We start from the raw sequence: 26,564 nt of genomic DNA, 5'->3' as shown, positions 1-26,564 counted from the left end.
GATGGACCTCAAACTGCTCTTCAGGAAATTGCCTAAGGCTCGTAAGGTCCTTGGTCAATAGTTTCATTTTTCTTTAGTCTTTTATTTTTTCCTGTTTTTTTTTTTTTAGAGTCAATAATTTACATTGTCCTACCCTCAAGTTTGCCAATTCTTTCTTATGCATGCTCAAATCTGTTTTTAATGAATCTTTAATGTTGAAAATATTACAGATCTACACCCTCTCCCCCAAATCATTATAGGCCACTTCAAAACACACTGACTTCCTGCAGCACCAGGGGAGCTGAATGTTGGGGACCTTACTGACCAAAAGCACCTGCTTAGTCTGTCTGCGCCCTAAGTCCTAGGTGGAGATGGATGTTCCTTTTATTCTCCTCTGGGGACACCCCAACAAAGCAGAATTGGAAAAAGGCCACACTACTCTTATATTTCTATCGCAAAAAGGCTAGCCTCCATGAAATTTATTTTAGTTTCTTTTTCCTCACTTATTCTTCCATCTGATTGATGGTTTGCATACTATATATCTGCACAAAATGCCTGGAGCACTGAGTAAAGAAAGTAGCATTACCTTTCAAACTACAGATATTGTAACTTTTAGATGACTCTGACTTTTATTTTGACTAATCATGTGGACGCTGTCACTGGAGAGGCCCGCGATACGGAGGTACGCAAGACTGTGCAGAGACTAATACAGCACCTACGAAGCTATTTTATAAAGTCATTAAAACCAGCCGATTTCATGCAGGAGTAGCCTCTTTCTTACCCATACAACAAGCACCAGAAAGAAAAAAACACACAAACAAACCTGATTGATATGGCTTATATGTATTTCAAAATACACTAAGTTATCATACTATTTTTAAAAAATCACATCATTTTACAATTTCACAACTGGTTCTTCTTCAGGAAAAATGTTTATAGTTTAAGGAATCTTGCCTGAACAATAAGAGATCCCTATAGAATTCTTACAGTCTTAAATAATATTTTCCCCTAAAGAAGGATTTTTAAAAACCTGTATTTAGGACAAAAGGCATATATGCCGTGCAATTTTATAATAGTCCAAATGCTTTAGATTTTGGAATCTTGGAATTACCAGGTTAAAACCGGATCCCAAAAGTCTCATAACAAATGCTTATCGCGCACTATTTCTGCCATAACGAACAGCTGAAAGGGACAGTATCTGTCCCAGTGTCGCCTCATTTTAGATTCTGTGCTTCCCAACGGCACAAACAGTAGACCCAGAGGTATCTGCATAATGAGGAAGCACCTAATGGCAGAAAATTACTCGACAGTGTGAGAGACTAATTAAGAAATCAATTTGATCCACATCCTGCAGGTTGCTAAAAGCATACAGATGGAACCTCTGTGTGCTGCTCAACAGGAAGAAAACAGACATAAAAAAACCCCATAATTTATAACTCATGGAAAGCCATATATTTTATTTCTTAAAAAAAAAAAAAAGTATTTGGAATTTCCTGTTCTTTGCCTCCAATTATGACAGAGGAGGCTTCACACTTGAGGGGCGTCCACACCCTCCCGGCGGGGTAGCCGGGCTGGGCTGCTCGCTGACCACGGCACGCAGCCAGGAGTTTATTCAGCACATTTCAGCGGAGGCTCTTCAATGCGTCTATTTCCTTTATTAGGGAATGTATGCCTTTTATTTTCTTAAAATCCCAGAGTAAGCCAATATACTCCTCCCTTCCCCAATATTTTTTTTATCCCACATAAAGGGAAAAACACACCCTTGTTTACATTTTTCTGTGTCATTAGAGTATTAAGTGAAAATTATTTTAATAAATTATCTATTTCATATAACTTTTAGACTTCATTCATGCAAATATATTTTGTTGTTGTTTTAGGCAAATAATCACCTTCAAAGCAGATGCTTCCATGAACTATAATAATGGCTCTTCTTCTTAAATACATGCTTTTCAAACAATTATGTTAAGGATCTCTTCTTATTTAGAAATTTCATTTAAAAATGGAATCAACAGAAAAAAATGGAATCAGCAGTATTATTTCCTTGAGTTTTTTCTTGTCACTTATTAAATATCATGTATCAAGATAATGAAAAGAGGCTTACTCTTATTACTGCTAACTCGGTTAGCTGGGCCAGTAGGACTTGTCACTGTACTGGCACCCAGAGATAAATGGGCACTTACCAGTGTTGGCATGTGGGCCACCCAGCGGTGGGTATTTTATTGGGCTTTCTGCGTGCCTGCTCTTCCCATTTCCTGCTGTGCCACTTGTTAACTGAATCTCAGACTTTTTTTTTTTTTAATTGCTTATATGAAAAGTTCTTCCAGAGGATGTTACTTGCTTGGTTCCCTTCTGATCTCAACTTCTCTGATTTCCCCCCAGTGTTAGGTATCTTACTGACCCCGCTATTCACTCACCACCCCCAGTTCACCTAATTTCTGTTGTATGTAATTACTTGTAAATTTATATAACGACTTCTTACGACTGTTTTTATTTTTAGTCTGAAAAACTTTATTTCTAAGACTAAATGTGACCCCCCCAAAAAAATAATTATTGTTGATGAAGTGTAAGCAGAAGGCAAAATATCTGAGAGTTCTTTATTGTTCTTAAGAGAAGAAATTGTTAAAAATATAAAATTTAATCACATTCTTTTAAAATTAAGAATTATAACACTTATATAAAAATGCTAACAGATGATTTAAAAAGTTACATTTCTATTTCAGAACTGTCCAATGGGAGGGGAGGAGCCAGGTAAGGAAGTAAAGAAACGAAGGGGACAGAGAGAGAAGAAAGGAGAAAGGCAAATGTAAAGAGAGAACTTTCAGAACCCCAAAGTACGTTCTGCCTTCTTCCTCCTCAGGGCCTTTGCACATGCAACTTCTCCTTAGAAAACTTCCTCCACCCTCAGCCCTGTTCTTTGTTTCTGACCCAGGGACCTTACTCTGGTTATTCCCATTCAGTCTTCCATGTCAGCCGACTTCCTAGTGGAAGATTTTGTTTTGTGCCTCTACAGTACTTTGCCCTCTCAACTGTATTTACGACTCTACGGTGATTGTCTACTTCCCTGATTTCATCCTCTCTCTAAGGCCCGCCGGGTAAGTACTCCATGTACTTTGTCACTGTATTTGCAGCACCTCACCCAGTGCTCAGTAAATATGCTAGTGAATAAATGAATGAATTAGCAACTGCCAGAAAGGCAGAGGGTAAAGTAGGGAAACGAAGCAGAAAAAGACGGATTTAGAGGAGTGTTACTCTGATGAGTTTTATTCACTGTCATTTCAGCAGTTGTAACTTGAGTCATTACTACACAACACCTTTATATGCATAAAAAGAATATAAATTTAGATGTAAAATTCATTAAAAAGTGACAGTAAAAAGATCTCCGTTGAAGATAAAACTCTAGAATCATTTCCTTCTCGTGTTACCTTTCAGCATAACATTGGCTTACCTTTGCTATTCGGCTGGCTGTTTCTTTGCAAAACTGAGTTGGGCTGTCAAAATGCTGGATTAAGTGAGGCAATAAGCAAAGGATGTTAAGAGGAAAGCCTATATAAAAAAAAAGAAAGAAAGCAAACAACAACCCATGTTATTGACATAACTTCAAAAGTTAAAGGCATTTTTTTTAATGGGTCACAGAAACCATTTACTTTTTATTTCCTGGAATACTGGATCTTCTAAATATTTTTAGCTTTTACCAAAGAATTTAAGCTATCTCCCATATTTAAAAAACTGTAACTGTAGAAAATCAGAAACCAGTAGATTTCCAAGCAAACAGTAGCTTACATTTCACTACAGTAAAAAGCTAAGCGTAGGAGCGATCCTCGTAGCCTTACCTGACAGCTGGGAAGGGTCCACCAGCGAGTGTTTGGAGACAGCAATGAGTTTACTGAGGAGGTGCACGGTCATTTCTTGCGTAGACACTGAGGTAAAACCTTTAAGGAAGAGCTGCTGAAGGCCTGGGAAATTATTCCACTTCAATTTGCTTTGCATGCTTTCGATCTTCTCTCGACTCTCTGATTTGTCCAGAGGCAAATGGATGAGCAGTTTGTTGAGAAGCCTGAGAGCCAGGAGGTATTCATATTCATAATCGGATTCCAACAAGGATGCTCCTATCCAAAAAATGGTGGCCATCAAGTTGGCAGGCTCAGTAGTGGACTGCACGTCATACAAGCCCCTCTCTCGCAGAGAGGACAGGCTTCTAGTCCTGGCTAAGCTATTGCCATGGTTTATCCGTCCATCCATGATATCCAGTGTGTTGCTTCGCCGCCGGTCACCTCTTCGGTCACCAATTAAACTTAATCTCAAAGAGTTACTCCTCGCGCTACTGTTACATCCCAAGTAACCGCCACTATTAATGGGACTTGTGCTTAGATTTAGTTGTCCAGTGCTTTTCCTGTTAGCTGCATACTTGTTTCCCATTATAGGATCATGATATGAGGTTCTTTAAAAGAGAAAAGACAAAACGCACGCACGGTCATTTCTTTTGCTACATTCATTTTATGCTTGGAAACACTGAAAAAAAATGGTAACTGTTACCAGGGAAAAACCATTTTAAGTATATCTGACTTTGCTTAATCAAATTTGAGTTCTTCCCTCCACATTAAAACAAAATGTACAACAGTATCTTTTCTACCGTGGCCCACTGTTTCCTTTGAGTTGGATAAGGTCTGACATGAAGTGAAAATTCTGCTTGTAGTCATTAGTCATGGATATAGCTCTGCTCTGGGACTTAGCGAATGTTATGTCCAAAGCAGACCTCAGGTGTCTCATTCCCAGACCTGATGGTCCCAGTGGCTCCATTTCTGTCCATGCACGCTCCTTCCAAAAGAACCAACTCAACAGTTAAGTCTTTGATTTCTCCTCCCTCATACCCAATTATCACTGACCAAAGAATAATTACAGAATGCTTTCTACCTGTGCCAGCAGTACGCAAAAGGTGAAGAATATCTGATAAAAATCTACTGGGGAAGAGTGATGTGTAAATGGACCCATTTATAGCCTGTTAATTGCTGTCATTAAAATATAAAGAAAACACTGTAAGAACCCAAAGGATGGAATAATGAGCACTTCCTTGGGGGTCGGAGGGAGGGGGCGTCAGAAAAGCTCAGCCAGGAGGTGGTATCTGAGGTGGGACTTGAAAGATACTTCAGTTCAGTCAATTCAGGGTTTGCAAGGAAGAGAAAGGCGGAGGGAGGCAGCTCCAGGGAGAAGGAAAGTGTGAGTCTGAGGGGCCTGGCCTGCTGGGGGGACAATGGGAGGCCAAGTGCCACGGGAATGGAGCTTGTCAGTGAAGCACATCTCTGACCAAGAGCAACAGCGTTGCCCCGCCACGCATGGCTCTGTGACTTCCCACACATCCTCACGGCCTGAGGCTCATTTCCCACGGCTAGTCCATCCGAATTCTTCGGCACCATTCTCACTACCAGCATTAGAATAACACAGTGCCATCGCTATCCATGTTCAGCCACTAAGTTCTATATACAAATCTACCAGTTGCCTGGTTTAAATTCTTACTGAGAAAGGGCAGAAAGAAGATCATAATGCTTCATGGTTTCCGCCAAGGTATCAATCGCAGATTCCAACGTGAGAAGAAGCTCAATCACAAATCCCTAGAAAAAAGGGCAGACTCTAATTAATTATGCTCTGGAAAACAGAAATTGCATTGGACTTCCCAAGGAGATTTAAAAATAGAACAAACTCCACATTAACATTATAAAGTGATTAAACTCTTAAGCAACATGATCTTGCTGATTGATGAAAACTCATCAAATTAATGGCATAAAATGATTATAATGGCACCACAAACTGCTTACGCTAGAGATCTAGGAGCCATCCTTGCTTCTTTCTATGACATTTAAACTGAATCTATCAACAAGTCTTGAAAATACTACTTTTAATATATCTTAAATATGACCCTTTTTCTCTATCTCCACAGGTTCCCTTAGTCTAAGCCCATGGTCGGCAAACTGCGGCTCGCGAGCCACATGCGGCTCTTTGGCCCCTTGAGTGTGGCTCTTCCACAAAATACCACGGCCTGGGCGAGTCTATTTTGAAGAAATGGCGTTAGAAGAAGTTTAAGTTTAAAAAATTTGGCTCTCAAAAGAATTTCAATCGTTGTACTGTTGATATTTGGCTCTGTTGACTAATGAGTTTGCCGACCACTGATCTAAGCTATCACCACACTTCAGCGTGGACTCTTATAGTAGCCTCTTACCTGACCCTCCTCGCTTCACTCTAGTTCCACTGAGGTCTCTACCCAGGCCCCAGAGCAAGTCTTTGAAAAGCTAATCTATCCATCACCCTCCTCTCAAACCTTTGAGTGGCATCCCATCAGTTCAGAGTAAAACCCTACCTCTCACATGATCTAGCCCCGCCTACCCCATCCATCTCCTGCCTTTAGATAGCACCATCCAACACACTCTAGAGCAGCGGGCGCCAGCCGGTGGTCCATGAGGTCCAAAAGGTTGGCGGCCGCTGCTCTAGAGACATGGGTTTGCTTGACGGTCTTCAAAAAAAGCCTATTGCTTCTGCCTCAGGGCCTCTGCACTTGTCTGTCTATTTCCCTCGCCAGAAAGGTTCTTCCCCAGATTACCACAGGATTCACTTCTGAAGTATGGGTTCAAAAATCACCTCCGTAGATGATCACATAAAAAATCACTCCCTCTTGCCCTGGCTGGTGTGACTCAGTGGTTACAGTGCCGGCCCACGGACCGAAGGGTCTCGGGTTTGATTCCCAGTCAGGGCATGTATGGAAGGCAACCTATTGATATTTCTCTCTCTTACATCGATGTTTCTCTTTCTCCTTTCCTCTCTCTCTAGAATCAATGAAGAAAAACAAACATATCCTCCGGTAAGGATTAAAAAAAAAAATTACTCCCTCCTTCCCATCACTCTTTAACCCTTTACCTTATTATTATCATAGCATTGCTAAGTAAAATTATGTTGTATATTATTGGTGGATTGAAGACTTATTTCCCCAATAGAATGTGAGCTCCAGAATGCCAGGACCTTTGTCTTACTCACTGCCGTATTCCCAGTGTCCTGAATGGTGTAATAGAGACTTAAGTTCTCTACTGCAATATTTCACTCAATGTATCTTAAAAAAATGAAATTCAACATTCCATTTCAAATTTAACTTCTTATCTTTTTTACCTGCTTATCTCTAATGTCCAGGGATGTGTGTGTGTGTGTGTGTGTGTGTGTGTGTGTGTGTGTAAAGGTAAAGCTTTCTCCGATAGGCACTAAAGTTATTAAAGATTAATCACAAACCTTGGTTAACATCCGACATGAATAATTCTGTATGACCATGATCTTGCCCTACCTGCAGCGACCTGTATTTGGCACTAAGTCCTTGACTGCGAGCAGACGGTCAATGGCTGCGGCACGAATTTAATGAGATACCTGCGCCTCTTCTCCTGGATCCCCCACCGTTTCTACGAGCCTGGAGAGAACGTCAGAGAGCGTAGCTGCAGAAAGAGGCTGCTTTAGGGCCCTGAAAATCTGAAAGGACCGCCCAGCGTAGTGTCGGGAAGAACAGGAAAGTGCTGTCTGCAGAGCGACTTCACTAAGATGATGCTCCAAATGAACTGCTTCTGTGAAAAGAAAGGAGGCAAGTTGGTGGCTCTTGTTTTCCAGAACAGAATGCTACAGCCAGAGGCTTGCCGTTTACAGCCCAGAGCCGGCACCGTACCTGGCAAGCCGGACGGCGCCCCCACGCTACGAGCCAGTGCCTTTTCTCTCCTTCAACCCCATCTGCGTGTAGGTGGCTCCTCTTTCTAACCTTCAGGGACGTAACCCTGGAGCGCAGGGTTTCCCACCTCAGCACTACTGACATGTCGGCCAGGTGAGTCTTTGCTGTGCCGTGTTCCTCGTGCAGCAGCCTCCCTGGCCTCCACCCAACCACACGCCAGGACTAACCACTTGCCCCTGCCCCGCACTGTGGCAAAATGTCTGCAGACATTGCCAGATGTCCTGAGGGACAACAGGACCCCTAGGTGAGAACCACTGCTTCAGACACCTACTTTAAAAAAAATATTAATCTTTATTGTTGAAAATATTACAGTTGTTTCCCCTTTTTTCTCCATGGACCCCCTCTACCCTGCTCCTGCCTCCCCAAGGCCTTCCCACACTTTTACTATAACTTTCAGAATGTGTTACATTTTTAGATCATAGAAGCCAATACCTGTATAAAGAATTTATTTTTGTCACGCCTACATATGTTCTTTAATGTAATTTTTTCTATTACACAATCTCTCTATATAAAAGCCTAAGTGACCTTTACGACTGGATGACCGGCTGGTAGCTATGACGCGCACTGACCACCGGGGGCAGATGCTCAAGGCAGGAGCTTCCCCCTGGTGGTCAGTGTGCTCCGACAGCCAACCTCCCACGGTCCCTCCCCGCAGCTGGCTGGCCCCGATCGGGACTGGGTGAGACGGCCCCGACCTTGGCCAGGCTGAGGAACCCCACCCGTGCACGAATTCGTGCACCGGGCCTCTAGTTGTATTATAATTTTATGATGCCATCATACACGAAACTAAGCACCCCAGAATGTCCCAAGTACCTTTATTTTTAAGGAGTAACTGAACTTATCTCCAAAGAAAAACAAATCTGTGTTATCACTAATTTAGTAAAAAAAAAGAAAACCTGCCTAAAACTTTGTATTTTAAGCATAATCGATATGTCCACTCTTTGCTAAACATTATCAGAAGTTTTGAGATCACATGAAAATATCTCATGGGCCGAAACCGGTTTGGCTCAGTGGATAGAGCGTCAGCCTGCAGACTGGGAGGTCCCGGGTTCGATTCTGGTCAAGGGCATGTGCCTTGGTTGTGGGCACATCCCCAGTGGGGGGTGTGCAGGAGGCAGCTGATCGATGTTTCTTTCTCATCGATGTTTCTAACTCTCTATCCCTCTCTCTTCCTCTCTGTAAAAACTCAATAAAATATATTTAAAAAAAATAAACAATAAAAACATTAAAAATATATATATATCTCACGGAAGGGAGAGATTCTCTCAAACCCTGATAGGTACCTGCGCTGGACTGCTTGAAAACGGACACCACGTGTTTCAGGAACGCGGCCAGCTGCTCAGCACTCTTGATGCTGGGGTTCCTGGCAGAAACGTCCTCATGGTTCCACAGGGGCCCTCTTTTTCTGAAAACAGAGGACGACAGGTGTAATTCCCTTGGTTTTTAACTCACATTAACAGCTTTACTCAGACTGGCCTAACGTACACCTTTGCAACGAGAAAGGGTCATACTTGAGTTCATCCAGTAAGCGTGTCACGGTCACACGCCTCCTATCACTGTCTATGCACATGGATAAGCAATGAGCCGTGCAGGGAGGGGGAAGAGCCAGGTCAGGCCGCACTGCAGTCTCCCGTCGTTACAGCCAAATTCTCTCACGGGCAGCAGGAGAAGAGGACAAGTTTGGCCAAGCGAGGAGAGGACTGGTCACTGCGTCTGTGTTACGGGCCAATACATTATGTCTGTAGAGGCTAGCCGGGCACTTAGACTGCAATGCAAGACGCTCGTTAACTAGTGAAAGCCACGGGGAACGTTCAGGACGGAATCACGTCCTGTTGATCCGTCCTTTATAAATGTTTTTGTATTCTCAAGGCCACCGACCTGACGACTAAGGGTCACGCCCCAAGTGCCCTGGACACCTTCTCTGTGGCCACGCTGCCTTCAGGCCCTGCCATCCCACACACCGCGAAGAGGCCGACGGCCTCCCACCCTCCCCATTCGGCTCAAAGGTTTTCAATAACGGCTTCTTCCCGGAAAGAGAAAAGATCTGTAACCCATGGCCAGGGCGTCATGGCCCTCCAGGTTGCATTCTCCCGAGCTTTCTCGTCTAGAAAACTCCCTTTCCTCGGCGTTACGGCCGGACTGGATTACAGCCCGTTGCCCATTGCCCCCAAGATGTTGCTCCTGCTGTGGAATACCGCCAGCCCGTTCCTCCCCTTCTCAGTGTCTGCTTTACGTACGGTGCCGGGCAAAGAGTGCACCGCAAATAGATACTTGATGGCCGACTGGTGAAGTAGCTAATGCAAGTGGCATAGGTAAAACTTAGATAATACAGCATTCTCTCTGGGCCCTTGGTCCCCGGGCACAATTAGGGCCTCCTTGGGTACGACAGTGTGAACGCAAAAGAAGAATGCCTCGGTGCGCCATAATCTTATCAATGTTGGACCATACAGACCAGTGTATTTCCAAGCAATGGCACCCCAGGAAACAACAGGGCTCTCTGTCACTGACAAATGGAGGAACCACTTCGCACACGCGTGCTGCCGGGTGGTTAAGAGGTGTCACGGTTACCTTGAGGTAATGAATTCCATGAGGGTCTTGACTTTTCCGTCCTGCTCTACTGAGATGTCAACCTCGTTGAGGACAGTGGTGTGCAGATGGGAAATGGCTGAGCTGTTGTTTCCTAAGCTGATACTAGAAGAGGTAGAACTGGAGCTAAGCCCTGAGTCAGTCATAGGGGAGGGCTGGTAATCAGGTATAAAATCACTAACACCTGCTGGAAGAGAAAGGCGGGCATGAATACCAAGCATAAGAAAAACCTCACACAGTATTTACGGAACCGAACTATCATTCCTTACAGACTATCTGGCATGCGTGAGAGGCTCCACGCTCCTTCTGTTGGAGTTTTTGGGCAAGCATTATTGCATAGCCTCTTATTAACTTAAACACTTGTATTTACTGTGCAGCCCTCTGCTGCCATCTGCTGACAAAAGGTGAAAGTGGCATTTCCCCAAAATTTCAGTGTATTTCCTCAACATTTATTACTCTAGTAAGTCAGTCACATTTCTCTGATGTGAACTGATTTTTAATTTGTTATGGAAAGTACTCTATACTTTCTGATTCATTTTACTTAAAGGAAGACAATTTTAAAGTCTATTTGTAATATTTATATTTTGTCAATTATTAAGTAATATTAAAGGATATTATTAAGGACCATCTTTAGAAAATGGCAAAAGGAGCCTTAAGAACAAACACCTTTTAAATAAAAATGCATTAACATAAAAAGGCAGTAAACTTCATTCTATGCATCTTTTAATCATAGTTTTAAAAGGTGAATAAATTTCCTAATAATTGTTGTTTTACTAGGTATAGGGTTATATAACACAGTTTTAACTTACAAAATAATTTTATTTCAGTTTTTTTAAAAATTATTTTCTAGATCATCTATTATTAACCTAAGGACACTGATACTGATACATGGAATAAATAAGTTATGGCTATTAGGAAAGAAGTATAACTTTCAAAGTAAAAAAATAATTCACATCAACAGTGAAATAAATTTTATATTAGATTTTCATTAATTTGAACCTCATTAAAATGTGTGATTTGAAACTTAATATACTTCAAAATGTGTAACATTGTATTTTTTAATTAATTAATTAATTAATTTATCATTAGTTATGGACATAAAGTTTTATAAAGATGTCTGACCAGGTGATACAATAAAAATGTATAACATTTTAAATGCAGTAAATATAATCAAGTGAATAAAAAAAATTTAATGTCTTCCTTTGTCAATATTTCAGATCTTGACATTAGGAGGGACCTAATAAAGTTCAACATATTTTTGATGACCAGTGCTTAGTAAATTAAGCACTCTTTCATTGTATCTTCAACTTACATGTTCAGAACTTAACATTTCTATGACAGCCCGACCAGTGTGGCTCATTGGTATGAATCAGGAGGCCACGGCTCAATTACCAGTAGGGAGTGTGCAAGAGGCAGCCTGTCAATGATTCTCTCTCATCACTGATATTTCTCTCCCTCTCCCATCCTCTCTGAAATCAGTAACAACACATTTAAAAAAAAAATTTCTATGACAAAGATACTTAAAAGCAATGCAGACTCAAATATTCCAAACTAATTCCTTCTTTTACTGGTCAATACAAAATGACAATGGTACTTAACATAATAGAACTACATTTTAAAAAATGTACTCCAGTATTTCAACTTTTATTTACTTGTTTTTCTCTACTGCACAATTTCAAATTAATGAAGTACGATTCCACCTTCAAATTATACATTTAGAGCAAATACCTGTGAAGGTATAATCTACGTGTGCAATCTGTCTGACGGTAAGCACCCTGGGTTCATTACACTCCTTGTTCCTGAGGAGGACGGAAGCAGCAGTTCGGATGTTACTGTTGGGTCCCATCACTATTAGTAAGTGCAGAAGCAGGCGCTTACAATGTTCATACACCTCAGGGTGGCAGTGGTCAAACCCTGAAAGGAACAGTAGAAAATAATCATCAGTCAAGACAAATAATGAGCATTCTTGCTACCAAATTAAGTATTTTAAAGAAATGCAGAAATCATATATTTTGTGGGTCCAGTCAGCATTCTCAGTGGCTGAGCGTCGACCTATGAACCAGGAGGTCATGGTTTGATTCCCAGTCAGGGCACAAGCCTGGGTTGCGGGCTCGATCCCCAGTGTGGGGTGTGCAGGAGGCAGCCGATCAATGATTCTCTCTCATCGTTGATGTTTCTATCTCTCTCTGCCTCTCCCTTCCTCTCTGAAATCAATAAAAGTATTAAAAAAAATATTTTGTGGAAGATGGTGCACTACATAAAGTTTTTTATTGGCCTAGAGTTTGTGCACAATAGCCTACTGCCCTACTGAAATGGGGGAGAATCCAGGTAAGTTTTCAATGAGTTTTATGTGTAAAATGTAGTGATCTTAGAAATGAATTACTCTGTTACATAACACTAGATGTAAATGAATTTTAAAAAGGCAAATATCTTCTGGGCCTAGCACACAACAGAAAATCATTAGATGCTTGATTACCAAAGGAATGCGGTAATACATTTATGCATGTGCACATCTGGAAAGCTTGGAAGACGGCTATCTTGACACCCATCTTACAAGCATGAAAGGCATGTCCATGTCGTGGAGCCCAATGTTTGTTGCACAAGGCGCAGTTTCACCTGTAATAATCAGACGAGGCTGCCCACCAGCCAAGTCTTTTGGGAAACACTTGGAACCTGTTTTAATTTTCCCTTTATTCTGAAAGTTTCCAAACCCAGAGGTAAATTACTTTTACTTTTGCCACAGCTACAGAATCATTCCTGCGAGGGGGCCTGTGTGTGTGTGTGTGTGTGTGTGTGTGTGTGTGTGCGCGCGCGCGCAGTGGGAGGGGCCAGAGGTGAGGAAAGGGGACAGACTTGTTTGTGGTTAAAAGAGAGGCTAAAGAAGAACCCCACCAGACCACGAGAATCACAGGGAAAAGTGTCATGGAAATGGCACAGAAAAAAATAGAAACAAACACGTGGCAACTTCGTTAAGTCATACCGCCTTTCAGTTATCACACAAACATCAAACGAAGGAGTTAGGGTCAGATTATGTATTACCTATAAAAATTGCATGAAGAAGAAGATGGAGGTAGCTTCCCCATTCAACCTTCACACTATGATCAATGATCAGGTCAGTCAAAAGGATCACTGCTATGTTACACCTATGACAAATAAGAGTATTATTAAGGTTTCACTAGAGTAAACCTAGAGAAAATCATATGCAAATCACTTGAAGACTTTAACATTGTATTTTGTGGGGGGGAAAAACAACAACAACAACAAAAAACAACTTCTCAAGAAAAAGAGAGGAAAAGGAATTCAGCCGAAGAAACTGTTAAGTGACAATTTTAGGGAAAAAAACACACAAACAAAACCATCTGCTAAGGGCTCCTTCAAGTCAAGGGCCATGTTTTCTTCATCTGCAACCCTAAGACCTGGCACACTGCTTGCCACATAGTAGGTGTTCAATGCGTGTTTGGTGCATCAGTAAGTTTTCAAAGAATGTAGCAACTGTTCTCCTGTGATTCCGTTAGGTAAGGTTCAGTTTAACTCAACTCAAAGTAACAGCGCCTACCACCATGAAAATCGTACTTTCCTGATGTAGTAACTGGGTCCCAGAAAGGTCAAGTAACTATGCCAGACACCCAGAAAGAGCCGCAGCACGCGTAGGTTTCACAATACTAATGGCATACAGTCAGAATGGTGAGTTTTTAGATTTCTTAAAACCTAAGCACACTGAGCTCATTGGTGGCGGTATCTAAAAGGAAGAAGGTTGCTTGTATCCTGTGCTGTCCGATGGCATCGAGAAAGCCGACAGTGTTAAGCAGAATTTGGCTCGTATGAAATAGGAATGACGCTGTAGTCCACCTGTGAAGAGGTAATCCAGGTGATGACGTTTCAGGCAAGTAATCCACCAGTGGTGACCAGCAGCCTCCAGCTGGTGGGAAGGGCAGTGGCTCTCCTTGATTATGCTCCATCACTTTCAGTCGCCAATTAGAATAAAGTGGCATTGAGTCACCTATCAAAATAAAATGATCTCATTTTCTACACCATCTATTTTCTGCCAATATAAGCAAACTCTAGTAAGACACCAACTATTTATAGCATTGGAAAGTGATCAGAACCATTTCCCACGCTTTTGACATTTGCTGGCTAGGAAAGACCTGGGGTATAGGTATTCTCAAGTTAAGCAAGTCAGAGAGAGAAAGAGATACCCATCGAGGTTGTGGCCTTCCTGTCAAAGCGAAACTACAGTAGCAGTTTCTTATGGCTCCATAATGGATGTCCAAGCCATGTAACCACATGACAGGTGAAGCTGCCTGGTAACAGGGCCTTCTGGTAAGTTGCTCAATTCTAAATTTCCTGAGAGAGGGCCAACAAAAACCCGTCGGAAAAGGAAATCCGCTCTGCACCGGGGGGCTGCAGGGCATGATAGAAAGTGCCATCGGGAAATGTGAGTTCTGTGTGACGTGGGTAAGTCACTTAACCTCTCTGGACCTCAGTTTCCATCCTGTGCAAAATGAGGAGATTGGACCCGACCATCTTCAGGGCCCCTTCCCAGCCTGAAGGCTTGTGCTTCCATTCTACCCTACCCTAGTGTCACGGTGAACTTGGGTATCTACCTGTAATAACTTGGGTATCTACCCAAGTTCACTTTGCAACTGCAAGGGAGAACTCCAATAAAACAGGATTCCAGGGAGAAAGAGCACCTGATCAAAAAGGCAGCCTGTTGCCAGTGTCTGCTCCATGATGCTCTTTGAGAACTATTTTTTAAAGTTCCTTGATTAATCTACAGGGAACCTGGGCTTTTAAAACAAATATTCCCCACTTATGCGGTCTCTCAAAATCAAGACATTTCAGATTATGTTGGAACACCACTAGTGGCAGTTAAATACTCTTCTTAAAAACAAGTTACTGGAAAAAGAGATTAGCATTAATATAATTAATAATACACCTCACCATTGTAATTATATATATAAAAAAAGAACATTTTGAATGTATTACTTTTTTCTTCTTCATAAGATCCTCCAGAGCTGCTACTGTATCGAGATTCTAGTCTGTGATGTTGACGATTTAAGTGACTGTTTAGTCCGCTGTAGATGTCTAGGTGCACATAGCTAGGGGAAGGATCATTGCAGTTAGTCACGGCTCACGGAAAAACAGTATCTGTACTCTACGTTACACTCTCTATGCTTCAAAGAGAACACAGTACACAAAATATGAATGGAAGTTTACCATGATAACGTATTCATTTTCACCTCACAAGCCAAAAGCTTAAGCTTTTAAGTCAATTATTTCTACCTGAAGATTTTTCTTAAATTAGTTGTGCTAATATTATGTTCTGGTGAAACCTGTTTTATAGGAAACAGGCAGAGCAAACATCCACTGAGAAAAGTTTAAAAAATGTAAACAACACAAACAAAACAGTCACTGACCACACTCCACCAGTTCATCCCTGAGAGAACAGAACAGGGTCTAGCACATCAGCATCTTTAAAGTTGAAACCGTCCATGTGGAAAATTCCCAAAATGGCAATGTGTTTTTTCACTAGAATTCTGACCCAATGAATACACATCCCAATGCAGAGATGGCCGATTACCTGGACGACACTCAGTGGCGGTCCCACTGAGAGGCTGAGGAAGAACAGGCAAATGCTTACCTCTCTTCAGTGTTCTCTTTCATGGGCTTATCAAGATTGCCTTCTGAGGGAGCTACCATGGTATTGCTACTGGAAGTAGTTCCTGTAATCAGAAATAAAACAGTATCTGTGCATTTGAAACCTGTAATAACTCAATAGGAGAAAAAACCCATCAAATTATAGATGTCAAAACTCCAGTAAAATGAGAGCAAAGGAATTGTTAAAAAGGAAGGTACTCATAGTGACCAAGAAGGAAAGAAGACAATAGCAATAGAAATTTGGATGCTGAAAAACAAATGGACAAGAAGTAAATTAAGTGTTAAGAAGGCTGAGTCCTAAGATGGTAGTTAAGGAAACCAAGAAGCTTCCATACCTATATTGTTGAATCTCCAAAAAGGCTCAGAAATTAGTGGCATCAAGTACCGCTGGAAGTAAGGATTGAAGGTGGTGCTAAAAATGGCAGAATTAGGCCTGCCAGTGTGGCCCAGTGATTGAGCATCAACCTATGAACCAGGGGTCACGGTTGGATTCCTGGTCAGGGCACAAGCCTGGGTTGCAGGCTTGATCCCCAGTAGGGGGCATGCAGGAGGCAGCCGATCAATGATTCTCTCTCATCATTGATGTTTCTAACTCTCTATCCCTTTCCCTTCATCTCACTATAAAAAAAAGAAGAAAAAAAAAAAAAAAGGGCAGAATAGTTTGAAAATCTATTGCAGAAGTAGTTGGTCCCCAAGATCTATCCCCTTGCCTCTTATAACTGGGTGGCTGTCTCTTTCCACATCCAGAAATCTTTTCTGATGAGACTAAATCAGAAGATTTCTGGACTAGGACACCATGTCCAATTGAGGGAGAAAGTAGTTCACTGAGAATAGGGGCATTACATGAAAATACACATACTAAAATTTGAGACTGTACCCCCTGAAATCTTCTCACCCCATGGGCTTCCAGAAGGTTATGTTGTGTGTATCTATGGATTATATGTATATGTGCGTGCGCGCGCACACACACACACACACACACACACACACACACAACCCTACACCCTCTACTGTAGGCATGTGACTAGTAGAGTTTTGTCTGGGCAACTAGGTTACTCCAAGAGAAAAGTCCCAGAGACACTTGCATCAGTGAGATCATCGTACAACAAATGACCAAGTCAACAAGTTCCATATATACCTACAGAACATCCAGTCAACTCTTTTATACTCCACTCTTTATGAAAAGACCAACCTAGACTCGGTAGGCTTTTGAGGAAAGCTTTTACTAAGACAAATCAAAACAAACAGTAATACAGAGAAAATAGGAATTTATGCTGGGAGGAGAAAATTTTATCAGATATAGAAGTGGATAGTTCAACTATGAAACATGAACAGAGTGTTAGTAAATAAATTCTAATAAAAAACACACACCACGTCTTTGGAATTAAAAACTTTCTAGCAGATATGGAAAATTCAATAGAAGATTATTAGAAATCCTCTAAGAAAGTAGAACAAAAGGCTGAGATAAAAATAGATGACAAAAAATAAATTTCAAAGATATAAAAGATTTCCAATTGTACAGATAGTATTATAATTAACAGGCCAAAAACACTCAATACAAACTGAGTGTTTATAAACAGAGTTTCATAAAAATTTAATCTACAATATCCCAGATGTTATAATCAATTTTCACTGGAAGTTACTCCCTTGGGGACTTTGTATTTTCAATTCAAAATATTATAATAACTATAATATATATATGGATAGATATATTCACTCACAAAATTGGACACTATGTACAATATATGCTCAAATAATGAAAAATAAAATTACAGTGTAATTTCAATTATAAGTGTTTTCTATATTGAACATTAATTATATTCATTAAAATGAATATAAGGATATATAAATCTATATTCTGGTTCTGAATAAGTATATAAATGTTTCCCTCTATAATACTAAGAATCTTTAGATTGTCAAATTTCTTTAGTCATATGAGGATTTACAAAATCTTGTCAAGCTAATTACCATACATGACTCATGTTTGCTTTTATTTTCATGATGTTTAAAGCAAACGCTTGCTAAAATGAACAATTAGGTAAAGCCTCTCTTTTGTGACGGAGTAACCAGTTGTAACTTCTCACCTGAGGTGACAGAAGGGACTTTGTAGCTGGACGTGATGCGGTAATACGGGGGGTTATCCATGTGCGTGACTCCTGCACTGACGGGGTCGGTCAGCTGCAGCTCACTCACCAGCTCTTCCAGCAACTGCATTGTCTTGTCTCTACCTAAATATACAACAACTTTCTTCACCTGTCACAGGGAGGCCATTCAGAAAAGAAAAAGCAAAATCTTTACTTCATAAATCTGTCTTGAGACAAATTTTGTAACTTCCATTTTAAGTGGCAGATCAATAAGCACAATTAAAATGGAATATAACATTGATCAGCAATAAAACACCGATTAATCAGCTTTATAAATACTATCCTCCCTCTGACCCTCAACATTATATCTTATTAAAATGATCTCAATATATGGTTTAACTAGAGGCCTGGTGCACGAATTCGTGCATGGGTGGGGTTCCTCTGGGTGGGCTGCAGGGATTGGGCCAAAACCCAAAGTTCAATGCTGCCTGCAGCTCCTACCTGCCACTCCTGCTCATCCTGGCCCCCACGTGCCTGCCATGGGCTTGCGCCCAATCAGTCCCAATCAGGAGAGGCTTGCGCTGCCACAGCAGTGCTCACCAACCATGAGCCCTGCGTCTGGTGCCCTCTCAAGGGGAGTGGCCTGCGGGATCGGGCTGAAACCAGCTCTCCGACATCCCCCAAGGGATGTGAGAGGGTGCAGGCCAGGGTGAGTAACCCTACCGGTGCACTATTGGGCTGGGGAGGGGCCACGGGAGGGCTCCAGGGCATGTCCAGCTCATCTTGCTCAGTCCTGATCGGCCAGACCCCAGTAGCAAGCTAACCTACCATTTGGAGCATCTGCCCCCTGGTGGTCAATGCACGTCATAGTGATTGGCCAACTGGTCAACTGTCTGCCCCTAGTGGTCAGTGCACGTCATAGCGAGTGGTTGAGCAACCTTAGCATATCATTAGCATATTACACTTTGATTGGTTATTCAGTTGTTCTGCCACTTGGTCTATTTGCATATTACCCTTTTATATATAGGTTGATTTCCACAACATTATCTACTTCCTTTACATGTTTGCTCTTTTTTTTTTTTTTGGTTAAAGAAAAGCAAAAGATAATGGCTCTCCTATAAAACAATGTATCTTTTTAATGGGAAAAAACTGAATACCATCCCAAGTATTCCTCTAATTTTTAGTCAGGCAGCCTTTAAACCCAGGATTTATCTTTTATTCTACTTTCCCATTTTCTACATTCAACCCAGCAGCATAGAGCAGAGAATAAGAAAGGACCTGGAACTAAACTGAACCCAAATTACACAGCCTGGATCGGAATGTAGATCTAACACTTACTACCTAGAGGAGCTGGAAAGTTCCTCTGTTTTCCCTTCAGCAAAATGGGGCAATAGCACCGGCTTCAGAAAGCAGTTAGAGTTAAGCAAGTTAAGATGTACAAAGCACTGTCACCCAGTACACAGTCTGAGTTAAGTGACAAAAATCCCAGTAGTGTGCCTTATATGTATGTTCCTCCATACTTTTCCCTTTACCACTCAACTGTGGTCCTAGCAGCACAGCCATCGCCTGGGAACTTGCTAGAAATACAGAATCTCGGGCTGTATCCTCGCCTCCCCTCTAGAATCGGAACCAGATGATTCGCATGCACACAGACATGTGAGAAGTTCTGCTTTTCATGACCTCTGGAGAAATCTTAAAACAAGCTTTATTCTATCATACCACAAGTCTCATCATGGTTACCCACTGCTAACTGACTTCCGATCCAACCTGCTCATGCACTGGTCCCCTGCCCTCAGGTGCAGTCACCTGGCCGCACCAGGTGCACCGCTGCCCCCAATCCTGTCAAGTCTTCGAGCCCCACCCTCACCCCAACTCCGCCACCTTCTCCATGAAATGTTCACCCTCCTCACACACACAGCTGGGCTGGAGCTCCAGCTCTGCCTACCACGCGATGAGGCTAATCGGATGTGTGACTTTAAGGAAATTGCTCTTCTCTCTGCCTTGTTTTATTCATCTGTAAAACTGTGGTAGTCTTACCAAAATCACAGACTTATTGTGAGAATTAAATGAAATAATGTAGATGAAGTAACTTGTATCATTTAAAAAATGATAATTAAGGAATTATTATCATTAAAAATTGCTCCTTTTAAAAAATTTATTGGGGTGACTTGGTTAATAAAATTATATAGGTTTCAGGGGTACAATTCTATAATGAATCATGTGTAATTGAACTGTGTGCTCACCACCATCACCATTTATCCCCCATTTACCCGCTCCTACCACCCACCCTGTAAATGTTTGATGATGATAAATACTAGGAAAATCAACAACGCAGGGAAAGAAAAAAAGAAGACTCTTGTGGGGGGAGGGGGGCAGGGCAATTACAGTTTTAGATGGAATGGGCCAGCAAAGGTGTCCAGGAGAATGGACATTTGGGAAAAGACCCAAAGTAGGTGAGGGAGAGTGCACACGTGTTTGCATGCATACGTGTATTCAGTTCAACCCTCATGGTTGATAGTTTCATATTCTCTTAACTTGAGCAGATTTAAGAATTGCTTTTCCCTTTACAAGGCAAAGATTGCCTTATTCCTCATGGTCTATCTCTTACCAAGCTTTCCTTGGCTTCCACACGGGTTTAGGCACAATCCTATAGGCACTGAACTCAGACTGACCACCGTGCTCCAGCTACTGTCCCAATGCCAGCACCCGCCCAGCAAACACTGCCATTGTGGCCTCTGCTCCAATCACACTGTCTCCTGAGCATCATCTCTCCTCCTCCCAGTCAGCCCCGGCTCCAAGCTGTTCACTCTCAGTCCTCTGCAGTTTTCCTTTGCAGCCCTTATCACGCCTGGACTTGATTAAATTACCGATTCATTCATCGAATAAGTAAAATCTGCACCAGCCGTCAGATTATAATGCCCCGAACCCTGAAGAGCGCCTGGCCTGCAATAAGAGCGCCTGGCCAATAATATCTGTTAAATAAATCGGAGAGTAAACCCATGTGCTATTTCCTGACTGTCCTTAGCCTGGCCCTGCTTTGCCTCTGCTGGTCTACTGATGCCTATACTCTGACTTGACAAGACACCATTAACTTTTTTTTTATAACGTTAAATATCATCTTGAATACATACGTAAGGCAAGAGGCTCGGTTCACTATTCACTCCACAAATGCTGATCAAAAAGTGCAAAATTATTTTCAGGTTTTTCGGCCAGCCATCCGCAAGTGTGGTCCACACGTTCTCCATCTCCGACCAGGCCAGCTCGTCGCCGTACTAGGTGCAGGAAACACAGCACGCATCTCAGTAAAGGCTGTCTACTCTGCAGCAAACTGGTCACATCATGCAATTATCAGGAAGCAACGTTTTTACAGGAAGCTTCCATCTTTCCCATTCTTCAGAGGAATGATCACCTCTTTCAACAAATCTATACGTAAATACCATTACAGTCACGGGCCACATAACATTTCAGTCCACGACAGACTACACGTACAATGGTAGTCCCCGAAGATCACATGGGAGCCGAAAATTTCTATTGTCTAGTGATGTCGTGTCATAACATCATAGCACAACACATTAGTCACGTGTTTGAGGTAATGCTGGTATTTGCCAGTCGTACAGAAGTATAGCACATACAATTGGGTACAGTGCATGATACTCGATAATGTTATTGGTTGAAAATACAGCATATTCTTTCTACTTATTAAAAAAAAAAAGTCTGCCGCATAACAATACGCCAGCAACAGCCTCAGATATCTCGTGTTTTACTGCATCTCCTGATTCATCACTTTCTGTTGGGCTTGATTTAATCTCGCGGTGCTCTGTACAGTACATGCTGTTCAGGCTTGTAGCCTCGGAGCCATGGGCTATACCACACAGCTGTGTGTGTAGGGGCCGTACCGTCTAGATTTGTGTAAGTGCACTCCACGACATTCATAAACGAAGAAACTGCCTAACAGCGAATTCCCCTGAACACATCCCTGTCCTTAAGCGGCACCTGACTGTAATTACCTGATTTTAGATCCCCCCTCCCCCACTCCCCGCCAAGAAGATATTTTATATCTAATGAGAAGTTTATTTTAGAGAAAGGAGTTTATAATGCACACTAGGGGCCCAGTGCATGATTGAATCATGTACATGTAGGGTCCCCTACACGCTTTCGCTTTCGATCACGGGGGAGCTCAGGCGCGGCGGAGGCTTCTGAAAGGCCTGCTGCCTGAGCGGACAGGCACCCAGCTCCCCCGCTTTTGATGATCCCCGTGGCGGGACGTGAGCTCGCTGCCCCAGAGGCCCCTTCTGTGCCACAGCACAGCCATGGCGCAGACGCTGAGCTCCCGCCGCTGCTGGCGACGCAGCTCAGCATCCCGCCGGCCCAATCAGCTACCCCGGCCACCCCGAGTCCCGCGCCCCCCGCGCCTCCTGGCCAATCATGGGCATAGCGAAGGTACGGTCAATTTGCATATTTGTCTATTATTAGGTAGGATATGTTCGATTATCACAGGATTATCTAATCTCCTCATCCACTTCTAACCTTGCTTACTCCTCCCAACGCAGTCAGTCTGCGCAGCAGCTGCCAGTTCAAACCCACTTTACCTTCGCCGTCATGTACATCAGGTTGTTCAAAACCATGGCAGTGGCTTGTGGGGATCCCCAGCCTTCTCCTCGTAACCAGCGCCGGCTAGTCACCATGACTTCTCGGTCTTTCAAGGAATCGTCTTCATCATCATCGTGTCGCCTTGCGGTGGGCAAAGGTTTTAAATCTACCAACTCGATGTTGTTCATCCACGGCAGCAGGTAGTGCAGCATTACTTGCCTCCCAGCAGGGTGAGCTGTCTGAATCCTCTGGCTTATCTCTAGAGTTATAAAGAAGCCAGAAGAAAGGGGACATTTGGAATACTTTCAACAATTAAGTTAAAAAAAAAAAAAGGCAAACAAACAAAAAAACCCAAGCCAAAAGAGGGAACACCTGATATAACTTCCCTTTCCTTTGACTTGTAATTAATTTCAATCTTAAAGAAAAGGAAGCCAAATTTTATTCACTGCATTTTAAGAATTGTGAGTACTGTTTCTCCTTTTAATAAATCTGGCCTTGATGACATCATAAAGAAAATTAACAGCTAACACATATCACATTCTTACTTTTTATATAAAATGCCATTGGTGGTTAAGATAAATACACGTTTGCACACCGTTGGTGAGATTGTAAAATGGTGCAACCACTATGGAACAGTGTAAGGGCTCCTCAAAAAAGTGAAAAAAGAACCACCACATGAAAAAAGAACCACATGAAAAAAGAACCACTACATTGTATATACCCAAAGCGAGGTCTCAAAAAGATATTTGCATATCCATGTTCACAGCCGCACTATTCACAAGATCGATGCGATTCCCAGTCAGGGCACATGCCTGGGTTGCGGGCTCGATCCCCCGTGTGGGGCATGCGGAAGGCAGCTGATCAATGATTCTCTCTCATCATTGATGTTTTTTTCTCTCCCTCTTCCGCTCAGAAATCCACTAAAAACAAATTTAAAAAGAAGAGGCATGATCCCTGCCATCTACCCGTGTAAACCAAACAGGGAAATGGCTGAAGAACGGAATGTTAGGAGAATGTAAGTTATTTTCCCCCACTCAGTAATTAAGTGTGGGAAACAAGCCATTTCCACTGCTGAAATAGGCACCGTGGAGGCCGCTCTGCCTTGAGCCTGAATGGGAGAAAAGACCACAGCAGACCCAGGTGTGGTGCATGTGCGGGACCCGGAAGAGAACAAGATCGTGCTGCAGGTGGAAAGCAGAAAAACTAGCTGAGTGTCTTCCGTGTTATAATTAGAACTTTTTAGCTAAAGGGTAGAGTATTATGGGGACATTTATAATAGTGTGTTCTTTAGGTAGAAGATTAAACCAGATGGACCTCAAATTTTCCTAAAGCTGAGTCCAGGGAGACCCAGCTAGGTAGGACCCTGATGTTAACAGAAACCTTGGCAGGCAGGATTCTTTGTAAAGGAAGCTGGACCAGAGAGCCGTGCAGGGTCCTAGCAATAGTTTTGCTTGAGGCTGTGCAGGACCTTTCCCTATGACGAGAGGCTTTGCCTGCAGAAAGAAACCTGTATCGTTGCCTCTGCATTATTTTGGTATATGTGCTGCTGAAGCAAGCCCAATCCCTGCAGTATTTTAAAGACAGGCCAGTGCACAGATAAAACACATACTAAAAGATTCAGTAAGTTCGAGGTCTACTAAAGAAATATGTATTTTTAAATTTAATCCTCACCCGAGGACATGCTTAGAGAGGAAGGGAGAGAAGGAGAAAGAGAAACGTCGATGTGAGAGAGAACTATCGAGGAGTTGCCTTCTGCACTTGTCCCGACAGGGGACTGAACCCACAACCCAGGTATGTTCCCCGACCAAGAATCGAACCGGCAACCTTTCGGTGCACAGGATGACGCTCAACTGACTGACGCGCATTATTTCTGGCCAGGCAAAAAATATTTCAAAATGACATGTGAAGACCCCTTTACATTTCTGTTTGTTTTTTTCCTGCAGTGGAGTGAAGAAGGGAGGGAAAGGTGAGAAAAAGTGAGAGGTCCTGTAAATACTTCATTAATATCTAAATATCATGACAGGTCAGTATTAAGAGTTCTTATTAAAGAAAAAAATTCTCTATGTAAGTACATGTATGGATTCAACCTCAACTTCCATATAGTTAAAAGTTTCCTAAAAGTAGTATTTCAGAAATGATTGCTAAAAAAGGAAAAAACTACTAACCAGCTCAACGATCATACCTGAGAATATGGCGAGAGTTAGCTCAGGATATGCCCTTGCTAGTTCCTCAGACAACTGATAATATGACACAGAATACAGATGTGGCAGAGGAGACAGCTGGCTGAGCACTCCATCTGTTCTCTGAACCTCCAATTTGTGAGCATAGCGAAACATCTTCGGTTCCAGGATCTACGGGGATGTAATACCATCAATTTAAGATGTTATGGGTCCTTCAAATTTCAACTATCATTAAAAAAATAAAATATCCTCCCAATAAATATTCCAGTTTAAAAATTACATAGTTACATATATTGTAAAATATTTCACATGTTAATCTTAAGTACCAAGAAATGTTTGCAAAAGACGTGTAACTGTGTACAAAGCATTGCACTCCTTGTGTTTAATGGCAATGTTTTGGGTTAGTAGCATAGTTTGAAAATAACTTCAGCAACTTAATATAAAATTACTTGAAAAAGACATACCACTTTCCAGGTCAAATATATGACTATATAAAACAAGTGTAAGCGGAAAGAAAATCTTCAAACAGGTCTTGGTTAATCACACATTAAATATGGAATATAAACTAAAAATTCTTTTGATGTTACACTATGTAAAGAGCTACACTACTGAACTTCCTTCTTTTTATTTTTTATTTTAACAAGTGCAGTTATTTATTTTTATTGTTTAAAGTATTACAAATAGTAGTACATATGTCTCCTTTTCCCCCCACTGAACTTTCTTCTTTTAAATTTTATTTTTCACTTTCAGTTTACAAGAAACATTATTTTGTATTAGTTTCTGGTGTACAGCATAGTGGTCAGATAATCATATACTTTATAAAATGGTCCCCCCGATATTTTAAGTATCCACCCGGTACCATATATAGTTATGACAACACTGTTTACTATATTCCCTATGCTTTATAACCCCGTGACTATTGTGTTACTACCAATTAGTACTTCTTACTCCCTTCACCTTTTCCACCCAGACCCCTTGAACTTTCTTAATTAAAGACATTAGGGCGTAATTCAAACCCTTTGGAAAGATCAGCATCTCCTTGAATCTCACTCTTAACCCTTGATTGAGTAAAGAACCTCAATCTATTATCCATTAGTTAAGCATTGTGTAATAATGATGCATCCATGCTTGGCAAGTTAATTTTCTAGGTTATATTTCTCAGCCTAATAAAGGAAGATTATACAAGGTTATCATAAAAGAGCTAATTACTTTTCAGTTGGTTCTCAAAAAAAAAAAAAAATAAAGTTCAACTCAGTCTTATCTGAACAGAAATAGTTATACACATACATAGGCCCTAACCACTCCATTTTTGTCAGTACTGGCGCACACACAAGTGTGTGGGGGGTAACATATATAATCCCTCTACAACAACTTAAATGACCCATATTATCATTGTCTTCTATTTCAAATGACCCTCAGGAATTGATACTAGAATTTGCTATTAAAAATCAAGCTGAATATCAGTATACTTCCAAGGCAAGAAGAGACTGATGTGCTTCATTAGGTCCCGAGTAAAAGGATTTTCATTAACATTTGTTTACAAACCTGTAAGAGTTGCATAGCAACTTCATAGATACTTCGAGAAGAATCAGCTGCTTTAAACAGTATCAGGTTGAGGAGCATCACTGTGTCACACTGATAATCCCTAGGGACAAATTCCACATGTTAGGAACGGAATATTTAGAGGCCTTCACACGAGCTAATAAATACGGTAGACCAGGGCCAGAATGCAGGCACGCA

The 26,564-nt window shown here is 41.8% G+C and overlaps 1 protein-coding gene across 1 annotated transcript in view; it reads right to left on the bottom strand.

The window, feature by feature from the left end:
* FRYL (FRY like transcription coactivator) overlaps positions 1 to 26,564 on the bottom strand; it is a 245,550-nt gene that overhangs the window by 43,673 nt on the left and 175,313 nt on the right. The window contains exons 32-47 of the mRNA XM_054729167.1: positions 26,370 to 26,469; positions 24,827 to 24,995; positions 22,644 to 22,903; positions 21,186 to 21,326; positions 18,055 to 18,223; positions 15,954 to 16,035; positions 15,299 to 15,411; positions 14,162 to 14,312; positions 13,352 to 13,455; positions 12,041 to 12,226; positions 10,295 to 10,499; positions 9,010 to 9,131; positions 7,378 to 7,568; positions 5,491 to 5,585; positions 3,810 to 4,417; positions 3,425 to 3,522 (exon numbers count right to left, since the gene is read on the bottom strand). Coding sequence (XP_054585142.1) covers positions 3,425 to 3,522; positions 3,810 to 4,417; positions 5,491 to 5,585; positions 7,378 to 7,568; positions 9,010 to 9,131; positions 10,295 to 10,499; positions 12,041 to 12,226; positions 13,352 to 13,455; positions 14,162 to 14,312; positions 15,299 to 15,411; positions 15,954 to 16,035; positions 18,055 to 18,223; positions 21,186 to 21,326; positions 22,644 to 22,903; positions 24,827 to 24,995; positions 26,370 to 26,469 — 2,794 coding nt within the window. The remainder of the gene's footprint in view (positions 1 to 3,424; positions 3,523 to 3,809; positions 4,418 to 5,490; positions 5,586 to 7,377; positions 7,569 to 9,009; positions 9,132 to 10,294; positions 10,500 to 12,040; positions 12,227 to 13,351; positions 13,456 to 14,161; positions 14,313 to 15,298; positions 15,412 to 15,953; positions 16,036 to 18,054; positions 18,224 to 21,185; positions 21,327 to 22,643; positions 22,904 to 24,826; positions 24,996 to 26,369; positions 26,470 to 26,564) is intronic.

The sequence above is a fragment of the Eptesicus fuscus genome, chromosome 2 (assembly GCF_027574615.1).
Source record: "Eptesicus fuscus isolate TK198812 chromosome 2, DD_ASM_mEF_20220401, whole genome shotgun sequence".
Taxonomy (NCBI): Eukaryota; Metazoa; Chordata; class Mammalia; order Chiroptera; family Vespertilionidae; genus Eptesicus; species Eptesicus fuscus.
The sequence above is the reverse complement of the archived record's forward strand: the minus strand, read 5'-3'. Positions and strand labels throughout refer to the sequence as shown.